This window comes from Manis javanica, chromosome 15, assembly GCF_040802235.1.
Source record: "Manis javanica isolate MJ-LG chromosome 15, MJ_LKY, whole genome shotgun sequence".
NCBI classification, from domain to species: domain Eukaryota; kingdom Metazoa; phylum Chordata; class Mammalia; order Pholidota; family Manidae; genus Manis; species Manis javanica.
In genome coordinates this window covers 39,614,738-39,639,002 of record NC_133170.1, presented here as the reverse complement: position 1 = coordinate 39,639,002, position 24,265 = coordinate 39,614,738, and the positions used below count along the sequence as shown (strand labels likewise).

Here is a 24,265-nt window from a genome sequence, read left to right as displayed (position 1 = left end):
CAGGCACCTGCCCACCGGTCCCGCAGGGAAAAACGTGCAATATTCTTTGTCCTCAGGCGCCAGTCCCAGGCACCCGCTCACCGGTCCTGCTGCTCTGCCTCCCTAGCACCGGGGTCACTGTCCCTTTAAGGCTTCCAAAAAGCACTCGCCAAAAAGAGAAAAAAAAAAGGGGAAAAACGCGCGATTTCCTTCGTCCTCAGGCGTCGGTCTCAGGCACCCACCCACCGGTCCCGCAGGGAAAAATGCGCGATATTCTTTTTCCTCAGGCGCCGGTCCCAGGCACCCGCTCACCCGTCCCGCCGCCCTGCCTTCTTAGCACCGGGATCCCTGTCCCTTTAAGGCTTCCAAAAAGCAGTCGCCAAAAAAAAAAAACCGCTCCGGTTTCTTTCCACCCGCTGGGAGCCGGGGGGAGGGGCGCTCGGGTCCCGCTGGGCCGGGGTTTGTATCTTACCCCCTTCGCAAGGCACTGGGTTCTTGCAGGTGTGGATGTGGTCTGGATGTTGTCCTGTGTCCTCTGGTCTCTATTTTAGGGAGAGTTTTCTTTGTTATATGTTCATAGATCTATGTGTTTTTGGGAGATTTCAACTGCTCTACTCTCGCCGCCATCCTGGCCTATATTGACCTTTCTAAAAAGTGTCTTTAGTAATTTGTCTTAAAGTTTATTTTCTTATATTGTGTCACTCTAGGTCTCTTACCGTTACTGTTTGCGTGCTGTTATCTTTCCCATCCTTTATTTTCAATCTACTTATATATTCAAATCGCAGGTGTGCCTCTTGTAGACCTATAACAGAGTTGGGTTTGCTGTTTTATTAGTCTGATAACACCTGCCTTTTGAGTTTTAGTCCAATCAGTGTACTTATTGATATAGTTTAATAATCTTTTGCCATTTTGATAGTTGCTTTCTACATGTTTTTTTATTTCAATGAAATGGAATCATGAAGCACCAATATATTTGGAAACTACTTTTTGAACATAATTTCACACTAAACAAAATATAGAAAAATAGAAGAAATGATTCATAGTTCTGTCCCTCAAATATAATTTCATTTAATACAGTGGTATATTTTCTTCCAGTCTCTTAAACATTTTTTTCTATTCAGATGTTTGTTTTTTTTAGTTTATATACTGTGTACACATTGTATATTTTTTATGCTATTATGTACATTTTTTGCGTATTTCAACCACAAAAGAGCATTCACCAGCAGAGAATACTTGAAGCAGTTAGAGATCCACTAGGAAGAGCTTTTAACTAAATGAAGTGAGTCTGAAATGGCTTTGTTGTTGAAATAACTGCACTTGTCAAAAAATTATTTATGTCAAAAGGATTGGCTTGGAAGATACGGTGCCTGAGAAGTACCTGGTGTGTATCAGGAATCTTGGTTACACACTTGGTTTTTAGCTTCCTACTTTGTGAAACAAGGGCATTTTCTCCTGTATATTTGGCAAAGTTCACATGTCTAATGGCTGGACTTAAGAGTCTTGGAGTAGAACAGAAAATTTTTTTACTATTGATTATGTGGATATATGTATGTGTGTAGAAATATAATCTCACATATCCAGCTTATTGATTTATGGTACACTGACCATTTATCATCTGAACTGTTTTTGATTGTCATTTACTGATTTTTCTATGTCATTCCATCACATTTTTCTGTATGTAAAGTGTACACATGTTCATGACTGTACGTATTTCTGGTGGAGAGCTCCTTTTAGGATGACTACATATCACCTCTCTATCTTTATCAGTCCTTCTAGCCTTAAGTTCTTATGTCTGATATTAATGGTATTGGATGCACAAATCTTTGGTATTTTCTTTGTAGTTTTCTTAAAAATTGCCTTCTATCAGACATTTTGGTAATATTTTCTTACCATATATTTGCAAACAGCACATAGCTGGATTTCTAAAAATCCAGTCTAAATGTCTGTTGTTATCATGAATAGACAGCCCCAAACCATTTATATATTTATATTTATTTTTATTGTAATAACCTAGTTCAACTTTTCTCTATGATCTTACTTGAATTTATTTATCATACTTTTACTTTGCTTTTTTTTTCTTGCCTGCTACTCCAGTAACTACATTTTGTATAGGTTATTTTTTTTCTCTAAGCTCAGAAGTTACATTTTGTTTATTTTGGTGAATACCTTTCAATGTTTAATATGCCTATCAATAGCAGACTCTGGCATTTTTCAAGGCTGCTGGAATCTTTTAAATACCCTTTCTATATTTGGTGTAATTCCCTGGGCATAGATCCCACCTCTCCAGTATAAAATTCAGAACTCAAATTTCCTGCTTCCCTTGCAGCTAGAAGGTAGGCCAAAGACATAAACTGTCAACCAGAAGCACCTGTGGAAATTAATGACTGCAAGGATATAAGCTCTGCATACAGCTTCCACCTTCCTGGTGCAGAGAAACAGATGGATCCAGTTTGCAGAGGTGGTGGCAGTTGTAACTCAAGTTTCTAACACAGAATTGGCACTGATGCTGACAGCAGGAGTGGATGGAGAAAAGTTCAGCTCCTGGCATTTGATGCTTGGATGGTAGTAGTAACAGTTTCTTTTTCATGCCAGTTCTGTTGCATGGTTTAGGGCACTTTTCTAGAAGCTTAGCCCACACTTGTTATTTTTTTAGCTCTCCCAGTGACGCTAAGAACCACTGAACATCAACTTAAGAAATTCCTGCTGGAGCTGGAATTACATATGGGTGGGGCTGTGGCCCCCACCCCAGGCCACAGCAATGAGGCTCAGTACCCTCCTCCAGGGGAAGCTGCAGCAGAACCTGTGGCAGAGCACAAAGAGTAGACGATACAACTCTCAAAGATGAACCTCTAGCTTCCAGGTCTGAGGAGCTGCTGCCTCAAGAGACACTGTCCAGTGAACACATGCCTAGAAGTGTTCCTGCACATCTAAGCTTTGAGCAGAATACATTGACACAAGAGTAGTGCGCCTATGAGGGCAGAAATAAGGACAAGGACCTACATGGCCATTAAATTATGAATCACAACCAAAAAAAAAAATTATTGCTCAAACCTGTTGTCTTCATAAGAAACCTTAACCAATACAAGAATTTATTAACATCTAAAGTTAAGGAATATTTCATTCTTGAACAAAAGGAGTCTAGTCCTTAATTCAGAATTTCCTTCTGCTATTACCTACCATACTCTTGAGGGGTGGTATTTTAATTTTACCTGTTTTTAAAATTCAAAAATACTGGCACTTAAATTAGATTAGCTAAAATACTTGCTAATTTATTTACCTTTCGTTCTTCAATCTCAGTAATTCCTTTTGTGTTCAGCCTTTTTCTTCTTATATTCTTTTGTATTACTTTCAACAAGCATCTGTGAATACTAAATTTTGAAAATGTGTTGATTTTGTTCTTCCTCTTGAAAGATGACTTAGCTAGGTATAAAATTCTAGTTTCTCAGTTATGGGTTCTCAATACTTTGAAGATATTTTCCATTGTCTTCTGTCACTTCATGTTGCTTATAAATCTGACAGGATGACTGTCTTTCCTTTTAGGATAATTTGACTTTTCTCAGTGGTAACTTTTAACATTTTTCTATTGCTTTGGTACTCTGTAATTTCACTACTATGTACATAAGCTGCTTGAGCCTTAGCACCTTACTTTGACCTGATAACTCATAGTTTTCTTCAAGTATGAAAGACTCTCATTATCCCATGGATATTGCCTCTCTTTCAAAGTCTTATCTTCTCTCCTTCAGAAATTCTTTCAGATGTATCCTGGGTCTTCTAATGCTATCCTCTAGGCCTCTTAAGTTATCTTTGCTGCTTTGGCAATTTATTATATGAATTTTCCATGTATTTCAGGCTCTTCATAAACATTAGTTTTATAATACAGTTATCATCTGGCTCAAAAGTCATCAATAAGTGTCTGTTTCTTACCATGTAAATCCCTTTTCTGGCTTTTAAGGCCCCCATACATCCAGGTGTTGCCACTTAGCATAACTTATGGGCACACAACTTCTTTGGGCATCATCTGCTCAAAACTGAGAGATTATTGAGCTCATTGAAAAATTTAAATGAGGTAAAGCACATAAGGTACTGACATGTGTCCAACACATAGCAGCACACTAAATAAAATATGGTGTCGTTGCCAACTCACGGCAGTTTCCCTGGTGGTTTCATCTGGATGACATCCTTCCTCCCATCATTTTAGATGGGAATTCTGAATGGAAGCTGTTATCAATTCTAAGACCTTGCTTCCTTGGTTGTTGTGGTTGGCTGAGGCAAGGTCACATGCATCTAGCCCACCTGATTAGTCATTCCTTGAGACCTAAAATTTGAGGTTTTGTCTATAACTGCAGGGTCCTCAAAATGTGAGTAGAGTTGCCAGCTGTAATAAGGGAGAATGAAAGTTATGTTTGAAAAAGGTGGGAGAAGAAAGTGTGGGAGAGAAAACAGTATTGACATCATTCAAGTTCCTGGCCTCACTGGCTTTGATGACAGGATTTTTCAATACTATAAATTGCTTTAATATTTGAATATTTTATAGTAGGCAGCAATTACTTTATAATAAAGATTTTAAATATATTGCCAGAATTTGAACATGACTCTATTTTCATTTTATTGCTCAAATATGTTTTCTTAATTCTTATTTTTCAGAATCATGTTACCCTTTCTCCAGCTATGGAAATGTAGTTGTTGTAATATTAAATTTGAATGGTCCTGCAGAATTCCCACAGCCTTTCATATCACTATCTTATTTGACTGTGTGAGAATGGACCAGATGTTAAACTTGTTTTTACAAATGGTGAAATTACGACTCAAGTTCAGGGTAGTGGACAGTGAGAACTGAACTAGGTATTAAGCTTATCAGCAGAACTTGGAGTCTACCATGTGCAAGATTGTCAGAGGGTGCATTATAAAATATTTTCATTAATTACTGTTAATTATAAAATTTCAGACGAACCCTGAATGTTTCATTAGCTCAATCACAAGACCTATTAAAATGCATACTCAGTCCCCACTTTAAATTCATCCACCACTCAAATACACTCGCATTTTCCCAAAAGTTAATCTTTGCCATATTCCTAACCAAGTTCCTGGTGTGCTTTTAAATTCTAGAACTTTTTAACTTAAGAGGAGATATTATTGGGGGTGGGGAGGGTGAGTAGGGGATGTATTAACTCCTGACTAGACATCCAGTGTTTAACAGGCTCATGTATGAAGGAGGGTAAATTCCTTCACCCCTTGACTAAGATAGAACTCTGTATTGGATATAGAACATGGGTAATTATTTACAAAGGTGACTTGTAATCACAAAGTACTCTAGTAATATCACACACACCTGTTTTGGAGAACTCAAATGCTTTCACATTAACTCATTCACCCTCAACTTAAGTGACAGGAGAGGCTGGGTGACGAATAGTACCTGCTGCACTTGATGAAGTAGAGGGGAGTGAGGCACTTAGGATAATGCAAAGAAAGAGAAGTTTGACATCCAAGAGCCTCAGCATGACTGCTACTCTCATTCATGAGAATCCCTCCATTTTAAATAGAAAACATAATTTATGAGGAATGTAACTTAAGACATGAAATTGTGTCTACAGAATCAAGGCATTGATATGTCAAAGAATATTGAATGGATCATACATCCTATTAGTTGATCGGCAATGTTTTTCACTTTGCCCCTTGATATTTTCATTTTTTATGGGACTATAAACGTTTAGTTACGTAAGTACAGCATTACAACTGACTGTCCTTGCATAATCCCCTTTTCTCTTGACAGCCATTAGACTCAAATAGATCCTTTAAATAAAGTCTGTCCCAAGAGATCTAACTGATGTAGGAAGAAGGGGACTTTTAAAATCAAGCCTGACGTCACATATTTGTGTTCTAACCTCTGTACCTTTTATTAACCAGGGACTGGAGCTGCCGGGCCGGACAGACACAGGCACACAACAGTCTTCTCCCACACAAGCCTGGAATGGTAACAGTGTGCGGCTTCCTAAGAAAGAAAAGCCGTTTCAGAACTGTGGGGGGGCGTGGGGGTGTGTGTGGCAGAATGAGGGAGTCATTTCTCTTCTCTTCCATCCAAGGATGCTATTTATTGGAAATCCGGCCCATCTTTTTTTTTTTTTAATTGATTTCTCCCGAGTGAGAGGCAAAACCCTTCAGATGCGAAAGAAGAAGAGAAAAATAGGCAAACCTGCAGGGGAATTTTGGAGAAACCAACCCTGCTTCGGATTGGGACTACAGGCTGACAAGGGCTCGGGCGTCCACAACCTGTTAGGCTGCAGACGCTGCTTCCCGCCGCTTCTTGCGGCGGGGCTCCCCTCCCCCACGGTGGCTCCCGGGGAGGAACTATCCCCGGGTCTCCTCACACCCCTCCAGGTCCGGAGGGCACGCACTCTCCTCCGATCCACGGCGGGTCTTGCCGCCTCCCTCTGGCCCTGCCCTCTGCCCCGAGAGGGCGGCAGCCTCCCACCGCTTCCCCTACTCTCTGGACTCCCTCCTCCGCCCCAAGCCCCAGGCGCAATCTCACTCTCCCTCCACGTGCGAGGCCGGTTCGCCGGTCTCCACGCGCCGTTCCCAGGAGGGCTGCAGCCCCCAGACGCCCACCTCTCGCCCTTCCGGCCCCTCATCCCGGTCCTCCATCCTCACCCCGGTATTTCATCCTCCCCCGGCTTTGGGGAGCGCTTGCACTCGCGCCTCCACGTGCGAGCCCAGGGCCGTTAGCCCGTGCTCCCGACACCCCCACCTTCAGCCCCGGGCGCGCGTGGAACACCTGGCCACCCCTCCCCCGGCTTCACGCACTCGCGCCGCCTCCGCCCGCGCTCCCGGCTCCGCGCCCACCCTCGGCCGCTTCCACGCGCTGCCCCCCCGCCCCGGCGGGGCGGTGCCCGAGCGGCGCGGCGGCGTGGCCAATGAGCGCTCGGCTTACTCTGGCCTCTCCCCCGCGCGGCCGCCAATCGCGGCGGGCGGTGGTGGTAATATTGTGGAGTGGAGTTTGGATACCGCCGCTGCCGCGGGCTGGAGCGGCGCGCCCGCGGGGGTGCCAGGGTATTTCGGGAAAGGGGCGTGAGGAGGCGGCGGTGGCGGCGGCTTGGAGCGGCCGCCGAGGGGAAGAGAAAGAAAGGGAAGAAGAGGGCGGGGAGTCCTCGGAGGAGGGCGGGGCCAGCCGGCGCTTCACCTTTCGGTGGCTGCTGCGGGCGGCCCGGGAGGCGGCACCGCCCCCCGCCCGCGGACTCCTCAGCGCTCTCTCCGCTGACCCCGCGGTGCCGGGCAGCGGCCGAGGCTATTGGGGCGGAAGCGGCGACCGCCATGGCGCTTCTCAAACTCCGTGACCAGGTAGGTAAGGGGCGGCGAGCAGGATCGCGCCGCCCGCGGAGGGAGGGCGTACGGGCCATTGGTGTGGGCCGCCGGGGCGCCCGCTCGGCGGGCGGGGGCGGGGGCGGGGGAGGCGGCGCCGGCGGGGGCGCGGACGACCTGCCTGTCAGCCGGGAGCGGGCCGTGAAAGCCCACGTGCCACCGGCAGCCCGCCGCCGCCTCCGGCCGCCTGCGTGAGAGGGGCGGGGCCCATGCTGGCGTCCGGGAATCCGCGGCCGGCGCGCTGCTGGTGTGCGCCTCCCCTGCCAGGTGAGGCCCGGGCCGAACAGGTGGCTTCCTCCTGCCGGGCGCGGGCGGGGCCGGCCTCCGTGACCTAGGGTCACGACCTTGCCCGCCTGTTTGCTTCCCGGGTAGTTGGAGGCGAGCTCTCTCCGGGTGAAAGGAGGTTGATTCTACTTAGCGACTGGTTATTCAACGTGCAAGTTCCCAGACTTTTTTTTTTTTTTTTGACATCTTGTGGCACCGTTTTGGTTACTTCTCTTGATTTAGAAAGAGCTGGTCGAAGAATACGTGAAGAGTCTAAAGAGTCAAGACGCTTTTGGATTGAAAAAATACTCTGTGTCCAGGAATGAAATCATAACTATATTAGAATGATTTGTACACCTGAAAACACCGAAAGATAGGTAACAAGGCTTTCAGGCTGTGTATGTAGAGTCTTCCAAACAGTTGTATTTTTTCTTCTCTTCTGGGAAAAGGGAAATTAACGTAATGCAGAGAAATTAGTTTTTGCCATTTGTTTTTCACAGCAAAAGATATTGAAAAGATTTTAAGGGAAAGTAATTTGCGTTGGTAAACTATTACGAAAGTTAGTACCCCTTTTGTAAAAACAATGGGTGAAAACCTGAGATTTCTTAAAAAATAAAAATACTGTGTCTGTGAATAGTGTACCTTGAATTCTCGATCTAAGTAGAATCACGAATTCTTCATAAGTGAATTTTATATTTAGGCTGATGATTGAACTTTTGTATCATGTGGGGTCGGGAAGGTTTCCAGTTGTGGTAACATCATCAGGAAATGATACTTTGAAAAACTCTATTGCTTAGTCAAGTTTATACATTGTATTTAAAAATATAGAGCTGCTTTTCCAACATGATAGCCATCAGACACGTAAACTTAAATTTGAGTTAATTAAAATTAAATAAAATTGAAAACTGAGTTCTTCAGTCTTGCTTGCTACATTTTAAGTTTTGGGTAACTACATGTGGCTATTGACTAGATTTGGACCACACAGATAAAGAACATTTCTATCATCAGAAAGTTCTATGGGCAACACTGTTAAAGAATAACAGATAGAGCATAATCAATTCCTGCTAATTCCTGTACAGTTAACTCAACATTATAGTCCTAATGGTGTGAAACTCAAGATCTAGATTCTCCACTAATAGTTGTCAAACTAATGGCACTTTGTGCTTCTGTAAGTTGTAGGTGAGGTAGCAATTGATTTTTGTTTTGTTTCTATTCCTACACTTTTGAAAGTTATTTTTGCAATTTGGATCATTGTATGCATTAGGAATTTGGTGAACTTTTAGGAGAGTGTTCCATTTTATTCACCATCAGGTTTAAACAGCAACAAGATTGTGTTTTCACTTGGACATATAATCAAATTGCACTTTCCAGTTTTATATAGTATCTATTAGTAGTGGTACTAAAGATATGTAAAATGTCATCTGTAAATTTGAAGATAATGTGGACAAGTTAAGCGGTATGGTTCAGAGAGCAAAAAAACTTCGAAGTTTACCTCAAAACTACTATTGGCTCATCTGGTTTTTCTTCTGGAAGACTGAGAAATGAGTTTGTTTTGCCTAATTCAAATGGAATATCTGCTTTTAGAAGTCATTTTACATGTCGATATTTTGTTAGCTATTAGAAGTGATGGTAAAAATGAAATGGAATACAAATACTATTATAACTTTTCCCACAAAGAAAAGTAGTTCACTAGTTGAATTATGCGGAGAACAGAAGGGGAAGATCTGGAAAAGTACACAGAATTTTAAAAGCTGGATGGTACCTGACATAGCATTTCACCCAAACCTCATTTTTAGTTGAGATAGGAAGGAATCCTTTTTATGTTATTATGGAAAGAATCTAGTTTTTATGTTATTTCCATATGCACCTTGTGTTTTGTTTTTTGTTTTTTTTTTAGCTTTACAAATACAGCCTAATACTTAGAAGCTATAAATGGGTTGTTTTTCTTTGTGCCCAGAAGCACATCCAATCAATAATCTGAGTATGACAGCTTTCTCTCTTTTGGTCCAACACTTAATATGAGGGTAATAACACCATTGTGTTTTCAGTTGGACATAAAATCCAACTGTACTTTGAAATTTGTATATTTATGAATTGCAGTTATAAAGCAGTTGTACTCTTCCAGTTTTATATAGTATCTGTTAATACTTAGTTGTAATGATATACAAAGTATCACCTGTAATTTGAGAATACTTAGGGTTTATCACTGTACTACTTTCTATTAGTAGATGAAAATAATTTTTAATTGTAAATGAAGTGGAAAATGTTTTTTCTGTTTGTAGGAGTAGAAACACGAATTTTCCTTTGTTTTTTCCTCCACTGAAGTATGTAAAGTATTAAAGTATTTACATACAGTATGTGTTTTTATATCACTTGAATTTGTAACAGCAGTTTCATCCAACTGTCAGGATTTGTATCTTTGCAGCTAGTAAAATGTAATCACGCCTGATTACATCTAAAATTTGTTTTTCTAGCTTTATTGAGGTACTATTGTCATGTAATACCTGTAAGTTTAAGGTATGCAACATGATTTTGATACATGTACATGTTGTGAAATGATTGTCACAAGATAGCTAACACCTCCATCTGCTTGCATAGTTACCTTGTTTTGTGTTTGTGGATCTACTTTAACTTTCAAAAAATATATATATGTTTGCATGTTTGTGTGTATATATATATATATATATATATATATATATAATGTATTTGTTAATTATAGTCACCATGCTATATACATCAGAATCCCAGAATTTACTCATCTCATAACTGGAAATTCATACACTTCGACCAATTACATAATTACATATTAATTTGTCAGCAGTGATCCATAGTATACCCTAATAAGAAAGGTAGAAGGTGTTTGTTTAGATTTGGGATAATAAACTCACAACTGAATTGCAAATGACACTTGGCTTCAGTTACCTCGAAGACAACAGAGAGTGATGGAGATACTGGCCAACAGAGCCAGGCCATTGTTGCTATGCAGATATGTCTGGTATCTTTAAAACTCCAGGGTTTTTTCTTCTTCTTTTTTTTTTTTAGCAAGTCAGAAATCCAGATTTTATGAAAGTCTATAAATGTTTGAAAGTTGGTAGTTTACCATTGATAAGAATTTAAAGTCACTTGGTATGGAACCAGTTTCTCAGCTTGAGAAAACAACTACAAAGTAAGATTCCTGTTAAAGTTTTCTTTGAAATAAAATAGCTGAAATGACTATAAACTTTTAAAAATTGAAATGTGATTTACACACCATAAAATTCACCCTTTTAAAGTATACAATAAAGTGATATTTAATGTATTCACAAAATTGTACAACCATTACCACTATCTAATTCCAGAATATTTTCACTGCTCCAAAAAGCTGTTAGTAGTCACTACCCACTTTCCCTTCTGCCTAGCTCCTGGCAGCCACTAATTATTTTCTGTATGAATTTGCCTGCAGTAGGTGGCCTTTTATGTCTGATTAATTTTATTTTTCATAACATTTTAAGGTTCTTCCATGTTGTAGCAGGAACCAGTTGATCATATCATGTTTAAGGGTTTGTAGAAAATAAGTTCCTGTATTTTATGCTGTTTTATTGCCTCCTGTGGTGTACATATGTATAATCTGGGATGTTGTTTATTTCTATTTTCTGAGTTTGTTTTATAACTGAAATTAAACTTTATTTCCAATAGTGGTAAAGGATAACAGCTTTTACATTTGGATTACTTTGTGTAGAAACCATTTTTGTGCTCCCTTCTGGGTTAGTGGTTAAGAATCCACTAAGCACAATATTATTTGGCCTTTCAAAAAAAAATTGATGATTCTTTAAACATCTTATAATTGGGAATACACACTGTCTGAAAAACACTGATATTCAGGTATTTTGTTTTGAGTATCCCCTTGCTTTGTGCTGGAGACTGGGGGAACGCAAGAGTGCAGTAGCTACTGTCTCTGCCCTTAAGAATCATACTGACTAGAAAAGGAGAGAAGACATAAATGCACAGTGTCTTACATGCTTCACATGAAAAGGTGCATAGAGGTTAAAGAAAAACATATTTGGAAATGTAGCTAACATAGTTAAAAAGTGTGTTCTATGTTTTCCTGATTTTTTTTTTTTTTGGAAAAATTCTACCTTGTAGAACCTTGCTAGCTCCGTAAGAGATGCAGATAACATGTTTAGAGTTTAGAAAGTATCAGGTGATCTGATTGTAGGCAGAGGAAAACCCTCTTGGCAAGGGAGCTATTTTGGATTCACAGGAAGGACTTAGTGAAAGAAAATAGTTGTGCGGGAAAGCAGTAAGAGGGAACTATGACGGCAAACCAGGAGAAGAGGATGGTGTATCTATGTTGCAGTAGTGAGGAGGTAGATCTGGTAGGTATGGGTAGTTGGAAATGATGGGAGAAAGATTTAACTAATTAGAACAGTGACCACATTATGAAGTACTTTGAATACAAAGCTAAGAATTTTGAACTTTACTTGTGGGTCATGGGCAGTCAGCTGGTCTTTCTTAATCTAGGGTTTGTAAAAGGCTTTAGGAAGAATGGCATATATGTACTTTTCTCAAGAGTTCAACATTTTTATTAGATCCTCTGAGGGGTGCATGACACCAGAAGTTAAATAACAACTACGTTATAGGTTTTAGAAGAGTAGATTACAAAAGACAAACAGGTACACCCAAGACCAACCAGTTAGGTGGCTACATTCAGAACATATGTAAAACATTTAGTACAAACTAAGTACATTAAGTATTAAGCTGAAGTTTGAATGGGAGTGAGTATATCTTTAAAAGATATTCATAGCTATAATGGGCTCACGTATATGTACAATTGACAGTTTTTTGTCTCATAGCACCACTAGTGTAAATTAAGCATTAAAAGTGCAATTAAGTATTGATTATGGTAGTAAAAAAAAAAGCAGATAGTCCAAGTTACTAGATTTGGGTTGCATTAGGTTTTTCAGCATTTTATCTTCCTTTATATTTTTCTAGATGTAAAATTTATATTTGGTGAAAGTACTTTAACTGGGCTGAAGTGAAGTGCCTCTGGATAAAGTTCTGTGCCTACAGAAAATAATTTAGGACTAAGCGTTTCTGTTCTGTGTAATACATCCTATAGACAGTTCATATCAAGTCAATCACACAGTAAAACTTCTAATGAAAAGCAAAAGTTAATGAGATCTCTAGTTAATTAAACTAATAATGTTTTAAAGTATAACAGTACTTTGTATACGGTGATTAAAGTTCTCAAGTAATTTAGGTTTCATATCCACTCCTACTTCCCTACCACTGTTAGTTATACTAGTAAGGGATTGATCTACCTTCCTTATGTGGTACTGATTAAAAAAAAAAAAAAACTTACCAGGGTTCTTCTCTGTATATACTGATTGATAAACAAAGCAATGTCTGGTTAGAATTACTACTGTCACAGCTTTAGTGAGAAGTTCGCTTTTGACTAGTGAATTTCAGTTGAAATTCTTGACTGGTGATGGTTTACTGATATTTATTTATTATAAACTTAAAAGTATGTCTTTTCTCCTCTTAAGGGTTCCAGGCCACAGATAATATTAAAACATGAAGCACAGGACACTTAAAATATTAAAAAAGGGAAATCAGGAAAAAATTGCTTCTTTAACAAATACTTGTTCCAGAAGCACAGAATGAGAGTGATTGCGATGGAGCACTACATTTATTTCCTGTTACCTGAGGTACCCCAAAAAGCCATATAAACTTTATATCTTCATAGGAAGTATACATAAATCAGTCTGGAGAGGCAACCTTTTCCATCAATTTCTGGATTAAAAAGTTTGCTAGCTTTTTCAAACAGATTACTGGCATACCAATCTTAATTGAACAGTTCAGTGATTTTTAGTATACTTACAGAATCACCACAATCCATTTTAGACCATTTTATCACACCAAAAAGAAACCTCTTACCCCTAAACTGTCACTCCCCCAAGCTCCCATCCTCCTGTGGCCTAGACAACTACTGATCTACTTTGTCTCTATGTATTTGCCTGTTTTTCTTAGCATGTTTTTAAGGTTCATCCATATTGTAGCATGTATCAGTATTTTTATTGCTGAATAATAGAATATTCCACTGTATCATATACCACATTTTATCCACTCAACAATAGTTGATGGACATTTGGGTTATTTCCACTAGTACGAATAATACTGCTGTGATCATTTGTGTACAAGTATTTTGTGTGGGCATAAGTTTTAATTTCTATTGAATATGCATGCACTTAGGAGTGGACTAACTGGGTCATATAGTAATTCTGAACTTATTAGCCTTTTAAGCAACTGACAGTTCCAGAGTGGCTGCACCATTTTACCCTTCCCCCTAGCAATGTATTCCATTTCTCCCCATCCCCAGTAACTTTATTACTGTCTCTTTTTTAATTATATCCATCCTATTGTATATGCAGCGGTATCTCTTTGTGGTTTTGATTTGAGTTTCCCTGATGGCTAATTATTTTAAGCATCTACTCAAATCCTTTGTCCATTTTCTAATTGGGCTACTTGTATTTTTATTATTGAGCTGTAGGGAGTTTTTTTATATATTTTAAATACAAGTCCCTTAGATGCATGATTTGCAAAAATTTTCTCTCATTATGGTTGTCTTTCTACCTTCTTGGTGGTATTCTTTGAAGCACAAAAACTTACTATGAAGTCCAGTTTATTGAGACTTGTAGGGTTCTGACCAGGGGACCTACTAGGTGGATAAGGCGCGCAAGAAGAGGAGCTGGTGTGAGGATAAGATGAGTTCGGTTCTAGATATATTGAGGCCCTAGTGGGACATTTAAATGGAGATGTGTTGTTACAGGAGGCAGTTAAATGTGAGGCTCGGCTTGGAGAATAATGTTTTCAGTGGTAATTGAAGTGAATGAGGTTGCTCAAGGGAATGAGAAGAGCTCATGGCCAAGGAGAGTATAATGGAGAATATGGAATGGGTGGACAAAGGAAGCCTGAGGAGAAGCTCCCCGTGTTAGCTATGAGAGACGGCTATCTATCACAGGGCGAGCGAGGGAAGAATTTCCCAAGTTGCACCTTTGTTCTCTTGGGCACAAAGGCTCAATTTTTTCATCACCTTTTAACTTTTTTTACCTAGCATATTGTTTTAAACTTTTCCATGGCAATGTTTTCTTATTTGCCCCAAATTCTTTACTTCCTAAGTCAGTAATTCCTAACTTGAGCATACATCAAATTCACTTGACAAACTTTTAATACAGATTTTGGAGGTTCTTGTTAGACCTGCAGAATGAGAATCGCTTGTGGCAATACCCCATAATCTGTATTTTAAAACCTCTTAAAGACTGTAACCTCTTCATCAAGAACTTGTTTCCTGTTCTCTTAGTTCCCAACTAACTTATATTTACTAACACCTGTTGCATTTAGGGATGGCCATATGATTGAGATCTGGCCATAGGAAATTAAGCAGAAATATAAAATGTTCAGCCCTGGCAAATACAGACCTGCTGTGAACAGTCCTCTGCTCTCTCCACCTCTTATCAATCTGCCAGAGCAACTTTGAAAGTGATGGGCCCAAGAGAGCTGAATGTCTGTTAGCTTGGGTTTCATTTCCCACCTCTTCAGGACCCTGGCTGATCATTAACATGGATTTTTTGACTTCATGGAAGCATAAAATAATCTGTTACATTATATCATAGATTTGGGATTTATCTTTTATTAAAACTTTAATCAGTATAACTCTATTACCCGAATTCTGATTTGGAAACCATTGCCCTTGATTTGTACTGTTTTCTATTTTTAAATGCATTTACATGGTATGTTATTCTCCAGCTGTTGACTTCCAGGCTTTATATATAAATATTGTTTCATTTATAATAATTTCCATGGAATGGTTATAATTAACATCCTGATTATTTTATTATGTAACAAACACTTGTATGTGCTGGTCCTTGATATAAGGAATGCATCTGAGTCTAAAACAGGGTCTCTTCTTTCTAGCATGGGATAAGATGGAATTAGATAAGGGCAGTGATCTTATCTATGCTTTTGAAAGCATCAAGGGAGAAGTGGCTAATAGAACCCAATGGTGGAGTTGGGTTTCCTTCTTGAAGTTTAATGAGATTTTATTTACCCTCTTGTAATGTTCTCTCATCCTTGATGGTTAAGAGCTGTACATAATAAGCCTGTACAAAATATTCCTTTAAAGGAGCAAAAACTATAAGTATATTTTTGGTAGATTTGTACTACAAGGGATATTTTGTTTGAGCATGTTTTTTCTTAATCTCAACCACCAAGAAGGTATGGCATACTTTACTGGAGAACTGCAAATCTTAATCTTGATGCAGATTATATGACTAAGCTTTCCTGCAGGTACCTAAAGTTTTTTTTTTTTTAAGTAACATCTTAATTATTGCATTTCCTCTTCCCCTTTTCCTTTTGAGGGAACTTTCTGATTAGAAATGGTGGAAGTCAGATAGGACCTACCAACTGTCTTTTGTATTATACTTTTATTAGTGTAAATTAATCAGGAAAAAATCAGATAGTTCAGAGAGGACTTTGAAAGAGAGAGAGAGAGAGAGAAAGAGTGTGTGTGTGTGTGTGTGTGTGTGTGTGTGTGTGTATGTGTATAAACAACAGCCTTCTGTATTGGACAGTTCTCTGAGTGGTGATAGGTTTCCCCACTTTTTGAAAGCTTACATGCTAGGCAGTGTGTAGTTCCAGAGTGTCAGACCTGGTTCAATACAAGAGTGTAACAGGTAGGCAAGGGACAACCACATCCTGAAGAAATGGAATTAGTTGGACCTGAGGTTTAAGAACAGCTGGCTTTTAAAGGTATGTAAAAGCAAACTGCAGCATCAGAGTTGAGCAATGGAGTTGAAACCAGGTGAGTAGATCAGAACAGCAAGTGTAATATTAGGTGGATCCAGTCAGTAAGTGCCTTAAACCAAAGTATAGGCAGGTAGTTAGAAAATAGTATGTGTGTGAGAGCTTAAGTGATTCAAATATGAGGAGATGGCTGGAATCAAGAGACCTCAATAGATGAGACTAATGGGTTGTAACCTTTCAGACATTCTCATTTGCTACTACAGCAGGAACAATGAAAGGGAACCTGATTGGAGTATTTCCCAACTTAGAAACCAGTCAGGAGGTGTAACTATTGTATAAATGTGTTGCAAAAGTGTTCTGGAAGATTGTGTGCATGTTAAATAATGGTTAATCCAATCATCTAACAATGAGTCACCTTGTTATTGTAAGAAACTTACTGTAAATTATTTTAAATCGAGTCCCTTATTAAAACAAATTACCTTTCAGCCTATCTTCCATCATAAACCTGAATTTCTATGTATCACCTTCAGTTAAATTTAGATGTGCTGACTGATTGTTACTGATGATGGATAATATGCAGATCATTTTGCATGTCCCTGTGCATTATTGGTTTGGAACCTCTTGTTTTTGCTTTTGAAATGTCACTGATCAACCAGTTTGTATTTTATTTTCCTTATTTGCAGTGTTCTACCTGTTAGACCAAGATTCTGTTAGAAAGTCAAATGAACTTCTTTCTTGCTTACCTTCCAGTTCCCTCAGCATCTTGGAGCCACAGTTTGGAATTTGGAATTTCTCTTCTCTGATCACAGCTGCTTTTATCATTGTTGGTTTTCCCACTTCTTCACCCACAGTGAACCTGAGCATTGCTACACTGGAACCTACTTGACCTAGTCGGCTAGGTTCACTTTGGCCGCAAACTGACCCCTGCAGAAGATTTGACCTGATTTGTCAAGTATTGGTTAGGATATTTTTTCTCACATGTGGGACAGCTTTTACTACTGGTAGGTTTTTTGAGATTTTAAGTAGGTTTTCTGAGATTTCTGCTTCAATTATCAGATATTGACCAATACTTCCTTGCCTCCTCATATCCTACATCATTGTCACTTTCCTTTGGCCTTTTTGGGGTCTCCCAGCTCAGTCCATTGCAGTTTTCCTTATTAGCCATTCTGTGGGTTTATTCTTCACATTGTCCTCCTTAGCACCCTTCCCTCTTCCCTTTAACTCTCACCCCGTTTCTACCCATCTTGCAGCCTTCATTCCTGCTTTTACACCTCAATGTCCTTTCTTTTAATCTTTTTGGCCCAGCCTCTTGAGCCTCAGCTCCTAACTTATATATATATATCTTCAGTTTCTTCCCTTCATATCTTCCTTTCCTTCTGCCTTTTGCAACTTGTAGGTCTGTTTCCACCCCCTTCTCAGACTGTAGCCTTTTCTTAGCCCTGTTTCTCAGTGGGAGCTTCACCTGCAGTCCCTCTCCTGGGAGCTGTTAATTCAGTCTTACATCCCTACCCTCCACCTTTGCTGCTCCTATCCTTAGCTCCAGTATTACACTGTCAGGTGATCGTTCCATTCTTTTCTGTGGCTTTGTCAGGCAAGAGAAGCAAATAACTTAAAGAAAAATGTTAAGTAAATAATAATGGGTGTGATACATAGATATGGCAAACAATTATAATAGTATTAATTGAATGTCTGAAGTGATAGAGCATGTGCTTTTAATTCTGGCTCACTAATTTATCACCTCTGTGATCTTGTGCAAGTTATTTCAGTTAAATTTGAGTTTCTTCACCTAGGAAAGGGAGAGATAATAGTGGCTGTCTCCCAGAGTTGTTCAGTTAAGTGAGAGCTTGTGAAACCCCTGGCACATAGTTGGCATTTGATAAATGGAAGCTACTATTGTATTGAATAGTACAATACAATACTCTGGCTTGAGAGATCTGGGCAGTTCTGCCACTCACTTATTGTGTGACTTTGGGAAAAGAAAATAAACCTGAGCCTGGGTATGTTTTTTCTTAACATCTTTATTGAGACATAATTCACATACACAAACTCATTAAAATGTATAATTCAATGTAAATTCACAGAGTTGTGTAACCATTGCCGTGATCTAATTTTGGAACATTTTTGTCACCTCAAAAAGGCTTGTACCCATTAGTAGTCCTTTGCATTCCTCCTAACTCCCCCCACCCTCCCCTTTGCCTTAGCCTGAGGCAGCTGCTCATCTGTTTTCTGTCTCTGTGCATTTGCCTATTCTGGACACTTCATGGAATCATATTGTATGTGGTCTTTTGTGACTGGCTTCTTTCAGAAGGTTTTCAAAATTCATTTATATTGTAGCATACATCAGAATTTAGTATTTTTTTATTGCTGGAAATGCTCTGTTGTATGGATATACCAATTTGGTTTATCCATTCAAGTTGTTCTTATTCTCTGAATATTTGTATACCTTGCTTTTCTGCCTTTTTTTTTTTGTTATATTGACTCAGAAGAGTGAACATACGTTTTTCTTTCCCAGGCTCTTTTTCAGCTGTACTCCTAGTAATATCCTCATCTGAGATTTAGGGTATTACTTGTTTTGTGTTGTTTTCTTGCATTTTCCTTGCTCCCACACATTGTTATATTGGTACCTGGATGGACACTACCTATTAATCAAGATGCTAAGATGCTAAAACTCAGATTGGGCACAACAAGATAAGCCACAGCTGAAAGGAAGGGAGAGACACATAGCAGCAATTCACCGGAGAGTTCCGCTTTATTAGGGAAAGGTGCTGGGTTATATAGGAAGGGGCATGAATTGATTGAGGTGTCACTTCTACGGGGCTGGTGGCTGTTGGCTAGGTGCTGGGATTGGGAGGGGGGCGAGAGGTGATTGGGCTTCAGGTGGCGCCGGCGGGAACTGAGGACCCCGAAGAGAAGCTGGAAGTTTGCTATCTTACTGGTGGGGACCCTTCAACAGCCATTACAGAATTTGACCTTAAGGCTTATTTCTGTTTGGGTATCCATACATTATAATATGACTTAAAATATTGCTTACTACAGTGTAAAGCAGTAAATGAAGCAAATCATTTGAGGTGATTTTCTTTGATAAGAATAATGAAAACATTTTCCTTTCCACTGTTCTGTTTCCAGACATATAATAGTCCAAAAATTTTTTAATGTATTTTTATTATCCCCAGACACAAAAGTCTGTGACTCATCCTTCAGGTAGCCTTCTCTGAACCACACTAATTCTAAAATGTACTGAGTTTGTATAGCTTTCATTGGTTCCACATTCCTATGTGATTAACCACCCTAGCAGAAAATCTTCCTTTCTACCCCGTTCACTTCTCTCCAGCTACAATTGATTTTCTGTTGTGTTGTCTACTAAACAGGTCCTGTATAGCTGATCAGCCTTTCAAATTGAATTCAGAGAGCTGGTGACTGGTCAGACCAATGTCTCCTTTTTTTAACAGTTTATTGAAGTGTAATTCATATAGCATAAAATTCATCTGTGTAAGAGTTATTTTAGTAAATTTAAAGATTTGTTTACCCATTACCACAGTGCAGTTTTAGAACATTTCCATTACCCAAAAAGATACCTATTTAGGAAAACCTCAGTTCTCCTCTGTATTTCTCCATTATTCTCACACTGCTACCACACTCACACACTTCTGACCAGATGGGTGTCCTACAATTCAATTCAAGTCTGACACTACCTGGAGATAGTGTCAGATCCCACAGATTAAGGGCTTAGTCCTAGGAGACAGCCCCCACCCCTTCAGTCACCAATCACAAGTCAGGTCATCACCTGTGCTTCTGACTGGCTGGCTCACTGTGAATCAGAGGTTCCCCAATATTTTGCTGGAGTTGCTGAGAGAACTCAGAGAACCATTTTATTTACTAGATTACTGTTTTATTTTAAAAGGATATAATTCAGGAACAGCCAGATGAAAGAGATACATAGGGCAAGGTATGTGGGAAGGGACACAGAGGCTCTGTGCTCTCTGGGTGTGCCACTCTCCCCAAATCTCCACATTTCCCACTCCAGAAGTTGCTGAACTCCGTCCTCTCAGGTATTTATAGAGGCTTCATTATTTAAATTATTAATGTAATGATTAAATCATTGAGCTTTGGTGATTGGGCTCAATCCCCATTGCTTTCCCTTGTGCAGAGGTGAGATTGTGGTGGGGTGGGATTGAGAGCTCCAGCCCTCTATCACCACTGTTGGTTCCAGCAACCAGCCTGTGTCTTTAGGTGTTTTCCCCGAAAATCACCTCATTAGCATAACACAAGACACCTTTCTCGCTTACACCTTAGAATTTTCCACGGGGTTTAGGAGCTCTGTGCCAGAAATTGGAATAATGACCAAATATTTCTTAGTAGACATTTTTCACTAGTTAAATGTGAGAAAGTTCTTTCTTTTAAAAATTGCCTTGACAAAAAAAAAAAAAAAATTGCCTTGACAGTATATATAGAGAAGACAAGTAATGATTCTATAGCATCTTACTATGCTGATGAACATACCCTGTAATGGGGTATGCGGGGGGGACTTGATAATAGAGGTAGTCTAGTAACCATGATGTTGTTCAAGTAATTGTACATTAACAATATAAAAAAAAATTTGCCTTGAAAAAATGATTTTTCTAATCACCAGTGTACTTTTTTGGAAACATTTAAGTACAGGTATTTCTTTAAATTCCATGTCAATTTTCTTTCTTGTTGCACTCTGTTTTCCTTATTTCAGATCAAATGATATATATACATAGTACCTTCCTGTTCTATCTGAACAGTGAAATGAGATATTTAGGGGCATAGGTCTTCATAAATGTTTTTTTGTGTGTGTGATAAACCTATCAATACTATTTGATTCCAGGTGTAAAAGTTTTTTCTTATTCTAAAATTAATCAAACACAAATAAATATTATCCTAAACTCTAGGTTGTTTATGTAAAGTAAAAAAATTTTCTGTTGGTTTTCTTATTGTGGTAAAATATATATACACATACATAAAATTTATCATTTTAAGGTACATAATTCAGTGACATTAAAGTACATTCATGTTGTTATACAACCATCACTGCCACCCATCACCAGAATTTTTTATCTTCACAGAATGAAACTTAGTACCCTGCTAATGTAAACCCTCTCCATTACACCTTCATCCTCAACCCCAACAAACACCATCCTGCTTCATATTAAGTAGAATCTTAAGATATTTGTCCTTTTGTGACTGGCTTATTTCACTTAGCATAATGTCTTCAAGGTTCATACATGTCGTAGCCGATGTCAAAATATCCTTCCTTTTTAAGGCTAATAATATTCCAGTGTATGTATATGCCACATTTTGTTTATACATTAATCTGTCAACATTTGAGTTACCTCCCAGGTGTTCTCCTGGCTTTTGTGACTAATGCTTCTATGAATGTGGTTATATTAATATCTGTTTGAGTCCATGCTTTCAGTTCTTTTGGGTGTATCCCCAGAATTGGAATTGCTGGATCATATAGTATTTCTATATTTACTTTTTTTAGGAAATGCCATACTATTATCTATTAATGGCTGTACCATTTTATGTTCTCACCAGCAATGCACAGTTTCAGTTTCTCTTCATCCTTGCCAAAACTTATTTTCTGTTTTGTTTTTTTGTAACAGCCATTCTCATATGTTTGAAATGGTATTTTGGTTTGGGGGGGGGTGTTGAGTTGCATTTGACTAATGATTAACGATATCAAGCATCTTTTCATGTGCTTATTGTCATTTGTATTTCTTTGGAGAAATGGCTGTTGAAATGGCTGTTGAAGTCCTTTGCCCTGTTTTTTAATCAGGTTGTTTTCTTGTTACTATTTTTGAGGTGAATGAATTCTTTATATATTCTGGATATTAATCTCTTACCACATACATAATTTGCAAATATTTTCTCCCATTCAATAGGTTACTATTTTACTCTATTAGTGCCTTTCATAACAAAACTTTTCAATTTTGCTCAGTTCAGCCTACCTATTTTTTCTTTCATTGCTTGTGCTTTTGGTGCCATGTCCAAGAAATCATTGTCAAATCTAGTGTTGTGAAGCTTTCCCCCTCTTTTCTTCTAAGAGTTTCATAGTTTTAGCTCTTGTGTTTAGGTCTTTGATCCTTTTTCAATTAATTTTTGTTTGTGGTGTAAGGTAAGGGTCCAACTTCATTCTTTTGCATGCATATATCCAATTTTTCCTATGCCATTTGTTAAAGACTGTCTTTTTCTCCACTGAATAGTCTTTGCACCTTGTTGAAATCATTTGACCATATATAAATGCAAGAGTTTATTTCTGAGCTCAGTTTTACTCAGTTGGTCTATATGTCTGTTTTTACGCCAGTTCCACAGTGTTTTGATTACTGTGGCTTTGTAGTAAGTTTTGAATAAGGAAATGCGAAACCTTCAAGTTATTTTTTTCCAAGATTGTTTTGGCAATTCAGAGTCCCTTGAGATTCCATATGAATTTTAGGATGGATTTTTTTATTTGTAAAAATTGATGTTGGGATTTTGATAGGGATTATATTGAATCTGTAAATTGTTCTATGTAGTCTGAACATTTTAACAATACTGTTTTCCAGTCCATGAACGCAGGATATATTTCCTTCCATTTGTGTCTCCTTTAATTTCTTTCAGCAGTGTGTTGTCGTTTCCATTGTACAGATCTTTTGCCTACTTGGTTAAGTTTATTACCAAATATTTCATCCATTCTGATGCTGTTGTAAATGGGATTGTTTTCTTCATTTCCTTCTCAGGTTGTTTATTGTTAGTATATACAAAAAAGCAACCAATTTTTGCGTGTTGATTTCGTAGTCTGCAACTTTGCTAAATTCATTTATTCTAATACTTTTTGTGTGTGGAATCTTTAAGGTTTTCTACGTATTGTCTGTGAACAGAGATAATTTTACTTCTTTCTTGCCAGGTTAGAAGTCTTTTGTTTTTCTATTAGTATTAACAGGTGGGGAAATTAAATAGGAAATGATACTCGATGATTTAGAAATTTGTTTATTCAAAGATTTACTATGCAAAATATATCTTGTTATTCCATGGAAAGCTGTGGAGTTTTTATTTATAAAGTCATAGTCTACATTGCAAAGAAAATTTTATTCACGATTTATAGATTTATAACTTTTTTTTTTCACTATCAGAGAAAGCCTAATCACAGATGCAGTGTTCTTCTAGTACTACATACTTATGCATGCCTTTTGTGTTTTCTGCTTGCTTTTGAAGGTAATTGTTAGCATTTACTTATACTTTCTTTGGAGTTTTTGTTTTTGTTATTGTTAAAGATACTTGTATAATAGATGCCTATAATTGACATATATGATATGTGAAGTTGTTAAAAATAGGTGGTAGGTATACTGGAAATAAACTTTAATCATCTAGGCCAAATCTTTGATGAGAGAATTGAAGCCTGGAGTGGATGTTAACTTGTACAAGATTGTCCAATTATTGCCAGAACCAGCGGTAAGCCTTTTTGGTGATTTTCTTTTTCATTTTTTTTTCTACATGAATTATTGATTACTGCGACAGCCTTTTAACTGTCTTTCCGGACTTTAAACTCATCCTTTGATACCCAAAGCACAATATTTCTAAAATAAAAATATGATTAGTCATATCAGTGTATCAGTTTTTTCAGTTATTAACCATTATTTTAGGATAAAAGTAGCATTGAATATAGCTAAGTCCATTGCTTGTGTTGTCTGATTTAATTCTCTGAACAGTCCTTTGCTATTATCAATTTTAAAGATGAGGAAGCTGAACAAGAATGTCTAATTTCAAAGTTTATGTTCCTAGGCTCTATATCATGGTACAAAAGTAGGGCACTCAAGACCCAAGATCCCTTGTGTTGTCACTCTTACCTACTTCTCTAGTGGTCAGGTGACATATTTACCTGTATGTT

The 24,265-nt window shown here is 38.5% G+C and overlaps 1 protein-coding gene and 1 long non-coding RNA gene across 4 annotated transcripts in view; one reads left to right on the top strand and one right to left on the bottom strand.

The window, feature by feature from the left end:
• Positions 1-510: 510 nt before the first annotated feature.
• On the bottom strand, positions 511-6,876 carry LOC118967862 (uncharacterized). The gene is made up of 3 exons (XR_005055153.2): positions 6,625-6,876; positions 5,870-5,968; positions 511-4,354 (listed from the first exon to the last, which is right to left on the bottom strand). It is a non-coding gene; the product is annotated as an uncharacterized lncRNA (long non-coding RNA).
• A 186-nt stretch (positions 6,877-7,062) lies between these two features.
• The window catches only part of ANKRD28 (ankyrin repeat domain 28), a 213,738-nt gene continuing 196,535 nt past the window's right edge, over positions 7,063-24,265 (top strand). For all 3 annotated transcript variants that reach the window (XM_073223458.1, XM_073223460.1, XM_073223457.1), the window contains exon 1: positions 7,063-7,311. In XM_073223458.1, the coding sequence (XP_073079559.1) occupies positions 7,285-7,311 (27 nt within the window). In that variant the 5' untranslated portion in view covers positions 7,063-7,284. The remainder of the gene's footprint in view (positions 7,312-24,265) is intronic.